Source organism: Falco peregrinus, chromosome 14 (assembly GCF_023634155.1).
Source record: "Falco peregrinus isolate bFalPer1 chromosome 14, bFalPer1.pri, whole genome shotgun sequence".
Taxonomy (NCBI): Eukaryota; Metazoa; Chordata; class Aves; order Falconiformes; family Falconidae; genus Falco; species Falco peregrinus.
In genome coordinates this window covers 17,454,728-17,465,356 of record NC_073734.1, presented here as the reverse complement: position 1 = coordinate 17,465,356, position 10,629 = coordinate 17,454,728, and the positions used below count along the sequence as shown (strand labels likewise).

General features: G+C 43.0%; 1 protein-coding gene across 1 annotated transcript in view; it reads right to left on the bottom strand.

Annotated features, from left to right (window-relative positions):
• Nucleotides 1-1,928: 1,928 nt before the first annotated feature.
• LONP2 (lon peptidase 2, peroxisomal) overlaps nucleotides 1,929-10,629 on the bottom strand; it is a 43,235-nt gene continuing 34,534 nt past the window's right edge. The window contains exons 13-15 of the mRNA XM_005233841.4: nucleotides 5,507-5,714; nucleotides 4,055-4,245; nucleotides 1,929-2,309 (exon numbers count right to left, since the gene is read on the bottom strand). Coding sequence (XP_005233898.1) covers nucleotides 2,088-2,309; nucleotides 4,055-4,245; nucleotides 5,507-5,714 — 621 coding nt within the window. The 3' untranslated portion in view covers nucleotides 1,929-2,087. The remainder of the gene's footprint in view (nucleotides 2,310-4,054; nucleotides 4,246-5,506; nucleotides 5,715-10,629) is intronic.

Sequence of the window (10,629 nt, the reverse complement as noted above, 5' to 3'; positions counted from 1 at the left end):
TCCATTTAACTGTCAGTTGTAAAGCAGAACAGTCCCTAAGGTATTGAAATTACTGTAAAAGTTGTTTACGGTTGTGGCTTGCTGCTGCGCAGATTGTCCAGATCTCCTGGGTAATGCTCAAATTTTATTTAAAGAATTTCAGCAAAGTAATATAACCAAGCCAGCGCTGCCAGCAGGCGGGAACGTGGAAAGCTGTCAGTAAATGCCCGCTCATGGCTGCAGAACGGCATCACCGCCCTCACCTCTCAGAGTCCTTGTGGGCAGGACTTAGGGGCCGGAGTGGTGTGGCAGGCAAAGTCATTGCTTAACATTTCTTAGGAGCAGCTCTCTGTTCTTCTCTAGCGAAATTGCTACGGAAATGTCTTTCAAAAAAATGCAGGTTGTTTCCACATGTATAAACACTGCACTGTAATTCCATGCACGTCTGCTTTCTCACTAGTGCAAAGTAGTGCGGGACTGTTGCTGGATCTGCATTGAGTTTGGTAAAGGGTTTTTTTACCCCCTACTGGTTTTTGATTAAAGGCAAAGCAGTGCATCAGTTATCATACCTTTCTGGTGTCTTACTGATCGTCTAGTTTCTGTGCGCTTTTTACGTTCGAGTATTTTGTAAGGCAGAAGTGTTCTGAGATGCTGTGTTTGTTGCCTCTTACTCTGGGAGCTTGGCCAGCGAATGACTAAGAGTAGAATTCTTAAAATAGCAAAACAAAAGGGTTGGGTTTTTTATCATTTTATTAGATGAAGTCTTCTGTGGAAATCGTAAAATCTGTTGTAAATCAGGTGCAGAAATACCCACTGAATTTAGTAGTCAGTGATACTATATTCCAGGTACCTCAGCTTGCTATCTATAGAAAGGAAAGCAAACCACACTACTACTTTTGATTTATTGGCTGCTTCTGTAATAGGCTTTTGTCACTGACACGATTTGCATTTCATAAGCACACTTGAGTTTGTTTTGGAACCAATGAGCAAGAAGAGAACAGAACATACCGGGTTTTCTCTTGTGCTTGGCCCTTGTACCAAACAACGAAAAACTCAAAGATCTTACATTAGATAAGTTTAAACTTCTTCACTGACGTTCAAGGGAAGAGAAGAGGCAAAGCTGTCACCCGAGATAGGACACCCACAGACTCTCTTAAACCTGCAGTTATTCCCGGTATGCAGTGCCTAATGCAGTTTAATGATCCAGTATTTTTTGGCATTGTTTCAATGGATTTAACTTTTTGTGTCAGGCAAGAAGGAAGGACATGTACGTACTGTGTCCCTCCCAAACGTCACCAGGCTTTTTCATAAAGTTGCCAGATATGCTCCACCCGCCTCTGGGGCGGTAAGTACAACTGTGCGTACACGTGCTCCGGTGTTACCCCCCCTCCCCCCCTTTCTATGCAGAACTAGTACATTTCAGTTCTTCTGGACTTGCTTCCTGTATTTAGGTTTGAAAAGCGATGTCTGCATCGACCTTGCCACAAACTAGAACTGAGCGCTGAAAGGACTTAACTGAGACCCTATTGCTTCTCTTCAGATCACTCGAGCGTATTTTTTAGACTTCAGAAACCTTGCTCTTCCCGTGCTGCTCCTGAGCACACAGTGTTACTCACTAAGTAAGTAAGTAACCCCTTGCAGTAAATGGCTTTCGGTAACAGCCCCCTCGGTGAGGCTCTCTTGCTCGCAGTGCGTGTTCCCTGGATGCAGCTCACGGGGCTGCACAGCATTCCCTGCTGCGCAGCATTCCCTGTTTGCATTCCCCTGGGTGCGTCCTCTTTAAGGATGTTGTCAGCTGCTGGCATTTCTATACGTTACGCTGAGTAAGCTACGGAATACTTTCTCAATGGCTTCAGCTTTCTCATGCTTGAACCTACCAGGAAATCAGTATTTCTTTTAAGATTCTTTGCTGATGATAGCAAAAAGCAGCAAATGCTGGTAAAACGTGGTTTGGGGTTGTTAACTGCTGAAGTAGTAGTTTTATTTTGATTGCATTTACACCCGCATTTTAAACAATCAAGTTTAGCTCATACTTCTGCTTCATACATATGTAGCTGATTGTTACTGATCTCTTACATTTGATACAGAAGAAATCTCAGGCTGTCTGCTTAAAGTTTACTATTCAAACGCTCAGCTCTGGGCTTAACTGCAAATCCTCCATCAAAAGCTGCATTAAGGACTTCATCTAGACAGCTTGCCGTAACAAAAGTCAGATCTTGCCGTACGTTCGCTGCAATTTCTTCAAGATCTTTTTCATTTCTTCGAGGAATGATAACTCTCTTCAGGCCAGCTCGGTGTGCTGCCAGGACTTTGTCTTTAATTCCCCCAACCTAATAAGGAGAAGAAATATACATCAAAAAAATGCAAGACACTAATCCAATACAGTAATTAGTGTAACAAATCACATCAGGAGTTAAATTTAATGAAAGGTTCTCCCTCCCCCAGTCATTTAGGAAAGCAATTAAAAATGCAGCCATAGTTTTAGCTCATTATATGCTTAATGAGGAAAATATGTTAATAAGTTACAGTACTCTTTCTGTAACACTTCATTCTAATTTTTTTTCCTCAATGCAGATACAAGAGTATCAATAATGGAAGAGTCATTATTTTTCAGGATTTTTTTTTCCCCTTAAGGCCATTTTTCCTAGCGCAGTTGTTTCACATGGTTCACTGAAAGCCTGTACCTGCGTTAGAACAGAAAATTTTCAAGACAGAGGCAGTAATAGGTTCTGGGGGAAAATGGTCTTGCAGACCCGTGCTCCAACACCGCAGGGAGGGCTTTGCGCTAGAAAACCAGGCGTCACTGCAATAAGCCACCTGTGTGAGTTTGTAACGAGATGTAAAGAGGGGTTTTAAATTACTTTCCCTTTTAGTCATCAGCTGTAGCTTCTTCCCCCTTGAACTCTTTTCTAATCCTAGGTGAAGACCACCTTACAGAAGGAACCTGTAATTTTACAAGGCTTTAGCAGAAAGGGAAGCCGTGTGTTACAGCGCAAAGGGCAAGATTTAGGCTGCCGTAACACGAGGTAGTAGTGAACGGCAAGTCCTTGTGCTGGCCACTCCAGGCGGGGCGATGCTGCGCGCTTACCGCGTGGCTGCCAGGCGGCAGGGGCGGCTAACGGCACGTTCGCGTGCATGAAGTGATGCTCTCTGCGAGATTCCAGGCGCCATTCCGAACGAAGGCAAACCTGGTTGAGCAGGTACCTCATTTCTGCACCCGCCTTAACAGGCAGAATTTGGTCACTGGTGCAATACAGGTGGTTTACTGGGAAGGCAGACTTGCACCGATCAGTTAATGCTGCATTTATTTTTCACTGGACCCTTGAACAACAGGTGGTCTTGTCAGTCTTAACTGCTAGCAGAACGCTGGTTATTTCAGAGATGCTTCTAGCCTGCTGCCGTGTCATGTTCTCGCTGGTTTACTCTACTGCATGAAACAAAGTATTTCCAAATTATCCTTCCTTTGTCCATCGTTTGACATGAGATGGTAACTCCTGTATCTGCTTAATCACTTAGTTTTGAGGAGCAAATGGAGCCTGGGGTATTTCTTTGAAAACTGTCCTTTGCCCTCATGGCTTTGAAAAATCTTTATGGGAACGCAGTTCAGCTGAACTAGATACAAGGAAACAAAATCTAAAAATACATATATAGAGATGGTTTCAAGAATCACCTATACACGATTGTAAAAGCTTTAAGAAACAACTTTTCAACGAAACTGGAAAGACTGCCGTAGGAATAGTTTGAGAAAGCGTGTTTAGAAATTGCAATACCTATTTTGGAACCATCTTGAATTTTAAGATGTCCGCATTTCCTTTCTAACGAGCCCTTTTAACGTGCTTTCCCTGAAAACAGCATCAGGGCTATGGTTTTGCTGTGAAATGCAGAGCAGAGGGAGGAGCGGTACAGGAGGAGGAGCTGGCTGCCCTCAGCCTCTTACCACTGCACCAGAAGAGACTGGATTGCTGCTAAGGAACGATCCAGCAAGACTTTGCTTTTGTAGCTGGCTACGAACAGGTTTTATATCCAGAACAGGGAGAATTAATACAACTTAGGTCTTTACTCAGATGATACTTACTGGAAGAACAAGGCCTCTTAGTGTAATTTCTCCTGTCATGGCTACATCTGAGCACACCAGCCGCCCACTGAAGAGTGAAGCAAGACAGGTTACTATGGTAACACCAGCAGATGGTCCATCTTTTGTGACAGCTCCAGCTGGGAAGTGCAGATGGATGTCAGTGTTGTCAAGGAGATCAAAACTTCCAGAAGCTTAAGAAAAAAAAAAAAAGAAGGGTTTGAATGTGAAAAATCTAAACCCATTTTATTCCTGGTCTTTATTTCAAAAGCCCCCCCGAGAACTAAAAGTCTTAGCCCTATTTTTTAAACAGTAGGCTGAAAAAACACTCTATTGCAGAAGCCCTGGAAAAACAAACAAAAAGAAAACCCAAGCGGCTTTGCTCCATCCAGGTTCCTAGACAAAACCGTAACAAGTTAACCGATAAGCTTGGCATTTGCATGCACTGGGAAATTCAGAGTGGGGATTAATGTAGAAAACAAGGAATCTCTACCCATAATTGTAAGGCTTTTTTTAATGTCCCAAATCATAAATGTCAATTTTCGGAGAACATACTGCCAAATCAGCACTCCACAGAAACGCAGCATTAACCAATATTGTCACGTAAATCTCTCATTTAGATCTTTTCACCTTACCTGACCCTGCAGGACATAACAGCACAGACTGGAGGTACATGTGTACACAGCTTACGCCAGCAGCATTTCGTACAGCGGCTCAGCCTGGGCTCACCTGTCTGAACTGCCACAAGGAACAACAGATACTGGACGGTTCTCTGACTCCAGCTGACGGTGAAACCAGCAAGCAAGTTTCCAGAACTCTTGGGGGGGTTCACGCAAAAACCAAGAGTTAAAAGTTTCTTGCTAAAGTCTCTTGCGCTGCCGTTAACAGCTACCGTACAGAGCCAGTGAGTGCTCAAAATACTAAAACTTACACGACGAAAACCTTCCTTTAACAGAAATGGCATCTTAATTTTAGAGGAAGACTACAGCCTTGTGTGTCTTGAGTGGGAATGAGTAAGAGGTGGTGTCTGCCACAGCTAAGGAGCAGCACCTGGGCACAGGCTGTCCCCAGCCCTGCGGGTTGTTGCAGGGAGGGAGAATCGGCGGAGAAGCTCATACCCCGCCGCGACTGACCCGTGTGCCGGGCCACTAACGCCTCAGCCTGCCAGCAGTCAGGGAAGGAGCTACAAACCAGGAGCTCCAGAGCTGCTTTCCTGCTCGGCGTAGCACTGATGGCTGGAAAACCCTTTCTCCGTTAAGGCAACACTTAATACATTTCCACAATGAGTACAAGTACCTTCCGCTGTTACTCAGCGATGTTACAACCTGCTGAATTATTGAACATACCAAGTTTTAGGACATTTAATTTCCATGCAATATTAATGCTTCCTTTACGTGCATCCCTGCAGTCTCCATAATGCAATACAGCTCTACCCTGCCCTCTCCCCCATCCTACCGTTGGTCAGCTGGTATCTCTTTGCATTGCTGCGCAACCAGCTAATTGCAAGATGCGCCGACTCCTTCATCACATCTCCGAGCTGACCAGTCAAAGTCAGCTGCCCTTCTCCATCCATGCGACTTGCTTCCACAAACATGATCTCTCCCCCTAAGGGAGTCCAAGCCAAGCCTATGGCTACTCCTGGCTGACTTAGGCGTTCAGACACCTGAAGGAAAACACCACAGGAAACAGTTCAGAAAACAACTGTAACAAAACTATTGCAAAAACAATTTCACAGTTGCCTTCAAAGCAACTGTATCCGCTCAAACACAAAAGTGAAGCCTAAGTGATCTCTCCTTTTTTTTAATTTTTTTTTATTAATGCAGCAGTAATTCTGCATTATGTGTAAACATTAATTACAGAATCAGAGCTGTATGTGGCTGCTTAGCTTAAGGCAACGGCAAACATCTGGGTATATCATTCCTGAAACCTTCCCCACCCCCACCAGTTCAATGAGACTCTTTCTCTTCAAAGGACTTCAGTCAATCCTGACCGAATGCTTACATGACTTAATCCATCTGCTAGAGGTATATTTGCCCCGACTCTGTTACTTATAGGAACCAGCCAGCTTTGCTCCCAAACGTTACCTAAAAGCCCTTTTAAAGGTGGTTGCACTGCCCAAGTTACTGTCGGACAATGCGCTGATTTTATTCATTGCAAACATTTATAAAGTTTTGAATCATGAAAACACGGGTCTGCGAGCAGGCTCGACATGAAAGAGGATGGGACATCCGGCTAACCCCCGTTAGTAATTACCAGTAGTTAGGCAAGCTCTACCCACACAAGACCATGATCTACTTATCTAAGAGTCTGCCTATGCCCAGCTACTGCTGAGAGTAAGAGGCCTCCAAACCCCACTCTCCCGTGTTAAGAGAAGGAAAGAGGCAGGATGTTTTCCACGGAAGTTCCAGGTTTTGATTTTTTCTTTTCCCTTTGTCTGAGAGATTCTTTTAGAATATACAGAAAGTCCTTTTGTTTTCCTGAGCTTCAAGGAGTTGAAGAAACCCCGATGAAAGATGACACAGCTATTCAGCATGTTCTGAAGTACTAAGTTATGTATTTATTACAAGGCAGAGAAGAAATTGGATCAATTTTTACTGTGCCAGCCGGTGACTAGAGCAAAAGACAAACACTCCTTTGTAAAATAAAGCGATAGACCTGATTCAAAATAATTTTGTCTCTTACTGAAATGCAGAATTGAAAGTCCATTTGATTAATTCCTGAAAGGGATTAATCCTTCATTAAACTGTTTAAAGAATTTAAAGAAATATTTCTTGGATAGAAAACCAGTCAAAAGGAGCCTCACAATAGAACCATACTAAAAGAATTCCAATTCTGAAATCTGCATTTCAGTTGCGTAAAAATTTGCCAAGCTACTTTTGTCCCTTCTAAGCGTAATTAACATTCCATTGTAACTACCTGCAAATTCGGAGCAACAGACGGGTTTTTTTCCTCTAGCATCAACTCGTTCTGCCCTGCACAACTTACCAGAATCTTATGCTTTCATTTTGCTTCCTTCCAAGAGTTAGCAGAGAAGTAAACTAACCAGGCTTGGTACCGACACTGAAAAGGCAAAGCTCTGTGCGTGCGAAGCTGACTTGCTTTTAACCATCAGCCCAGCTGCAAAATCAGCAAAACCTGTACAGAAGGCGGTACAACCGCGTGCCTTTGGTCCAGAGGCAGAAATACCTGTACAGCCCTGCCGTGGGCTGGCCGTATTAGAAATACTTTGATTTCTAAGCTCCAAAGACAGGAAGTTGCCAAGTATTCTCAGCCCCTTACTGAAACTCTGTAAGCCCACTGGGAACGCTGCTGCAAGAAGTCCCCGAGCAGTACACAGGCCTGAAGTTTTCCAAGTCAAACAGCAGCAGTGGATTACCTAAGCAGAACAATATCGTCTTCCGTGAGACTACCAGAACAAGAATTCCCTTTCTAAATGGGAGACAAACATTAACATTTCAGTATTAGGCTGAAATCCATCCACATCACAAGAAAAGAATCAAAATCAAGACCATAAAGTTGTTAATGCTCAGTTCCTCCTTCCTGTTTCACAAACAGAAAACTGCTTCCTTCGTGCCGTAAGAGTGAACAACTATTCACTCTACAGCTGCTGCCTCTAGTTACAGGCCAAAAAAAGAGTGCACATTTGAAAAAAAATAATGCTCATTTACAAACACACAAGTAGTACTACTTGTAGCTGTAGACAATGCAGATAAATGACAGAAACAAGTTTCTCATGCAAGAGAATTAGTTAATCACGGAAAAGCTTTTAAAGGCCTACAAAATGAAATTAAACATACATGCTTCTTGTTATAATTTCTGATTTTGTATTACATGCTTTGCTAAATGCTCTAATGGACCATCAAGCGCTATCATCCTGTAAGTTTGACAACTAAGATTTGAAATGTGCCCCCCGCTCAGGATCACCGTTTCTTGGTTTGAGGGAAATGGGCACACGGCAGAGGCACAGTGCCAGCAGCACCAGCGCTGACTATAGCAAAGCTGTGCTGGGCCAGGAGCTCCTGGCGGACACAGCACTCCAGCTGTCAGGAGGGACAAGCAGAGCGGCCGGCGGGACTGCTGCTGCGCTCCTGGATCTAGCTGACCAGGTAAGTTAGTCACCGTACTTACTGCACGCTAAAGCAAAGGAAGCCACACAGCCCCTCTCCTTGGGTCTCTTGTGGCTCTCAGTTACCTACGTGTTTTGAACGACATCACGCCGCGTGCTGTTAATAGCATAATTTAGCTGGAATGGACATTTCTTTTTCCAGCATTTACAAAAGTTGTACATAATAGAGTATTTCACTTTTACTGTATCAAAATGCCTCACCTTACCAAACGTCTTCATTTTTGTTAACATCAGTTTCTACATCCACTCCCTGTTTTATTAGTTACAGTGACTTACTCTGATTAGCTTAGCAATTGCCTAGTAACTCAGGTTAACAAAATCAATTCTTCCTGGTTACACTGAAATACCCCAACACGGAAGCCTTCTCCTTTACACTTGACACAGTCTTGTGTTTTGGCAGCCTGTCGTGGTTTCAAACGTTTCAGCTGTAACAAACAAAAGTAACCACCCATACCCTCTCCCATCCCAAAGCAGCCATCACCAGGTTTGTTGGTTCAGGGTTTTTTGTTTTCTTTTCCTTTTTTTTTGGACTGGATGTTAGCATTGGCTCTAACTGTATCAATTCAAAACAGTTTACAGACTAATTCCACTGTTCGAGAGCACAGGGGCAGAAAAAAGCAAACATGACTAAAGGTCAAAAAATAAATGGTTCTAAAGATTCGTCATTTATCTCAGTATAAACACATTCCTCTATCCTCGGACTAGGTAGGGACCTCCTCCTTTCGCAAGGAAGCTGAGATCTGGTAAGAGAAACCAGGCGTGCAGTAAGTGTTAATCACCTTTCAACCATCATTCTTCCCACTAACTGGCAGACTAAGAGGCAGCAACTTCTGCTGTACCGCTAGAGACTGTGCGACCTCTGCTGCAGCCTCCTCACCTGAATGCCAACTGGTCCGTGTTGACAGGCATACGTACACCAAATGCCTGGCAGCTTTGATAACTGTCTTCAGAAAAGACCTCTGAAAAAAAAATCCCTAAAAATACACACAACACCCCACACAACCATACAATACTTAGAGGAAAGCATGTTATGTTACATTAAACGTACCTATGAAGTGTTACAGTGAGCCCCACAAGACTCAATCGCTCCTGGCACCTCTGAGTAATTTCTTCTCACAAAAAGTCAGAGGAATTGAAATGGGAAAAAATCCTTACTTATACTTTTTAAACAACTTCAAATAAAAATGACTATTATGATCAGCTGATGACTGGTCATGTCTGTCAGATGATGGCAAAATAGGTCACTGACCTACATGAACAGTCCTTTGACAATTTCTCTAGGTGAGACCAACTCAGCTACAATTCAGCTGTAATCAGAGTAGATGAAATATTGTCAGAAACATTTTAGCTGCCTGGGCACTGCAAACTAAAGTCTTAAAATTTACTTCAGTCATCTATTTTAAAATATTCAAGCTTACTAAGATAAATAAGAAGAGACATCATCCGCAAGTCTGCAGTTTTGGAGCTACTTTGGAAGGCAGCGTTAACTGACAAAAAGCTATTAAGTCACTGATTCATAATGGGAAATGAGAACCAGTCCTAAGTTACTTGCTGGCCTCTAGCAGCTTTGTTGTCCTTCCACAGGTTCTGCCCACCTGACTGTACAAACCTTTTTTCTCGTCTACCCACCCGATGCATTCCCTAGCAAACCACTGCAGGCAAACTATGTAACAGCAGCTTCCTTTAAGGGAAGAGGATTTCCCAGAAACATCACCACAAGACTGATACTTCTTAGATAAAAATGCCTATCTAAACCTGTGCTTTGTACAGGTTTTGCTTCTAGAAGATACCCTCATTTGTTCCTTAGAATTGTGTGTCCCGTGGAATAGAGCTATTCTTTTATGGCATCTGCATTTTCATTTCCTACAACAGGTAATTTCACTGACCTGCAGCTTCTGTCACTTCAACTCCACTTACATTATGAGGACACAGACTAATTCTGACGGGCCTTCCTGTGGTGCCAATAATGTTTTACACTTTAAACTAATGTCAAGATTATTCTTCCAAAGCATTGCTATGTGATTTATTCCAACATTTGTTCTGTAGGGTGATACATAAGATTATTTTTCTTTGCAATAAATGAATTAATCCCGCAAGTATGGGCTGAATATTCTGCCATGCCTTTCTGCTGGGAGACCTCTGCAGAAAATATACAGGCAACACACTGAAAAGCTGAAAGCTGAATCACTTATTTTTAGGCATTCCCTGAAGGACAACAGATCAATTAAGTCACGTCATGTTTTCAGGTCTGTTTGCTCAGTCTCATCCAAGTACTGATCTGGTGGCTGCCTCCCCTGTATCTTTATTTCAGCTAATCATAAACAGCAAATGCAGGTCAGAGGTGAAGCTTTAAAGGCCAGATACAGAAAGGAAGAGACACACACTGAAGACTACAAAACACTAGAAAACCAGGAAAAAACACCAGCAGCCAATCTGAGATGACTGGCATTGA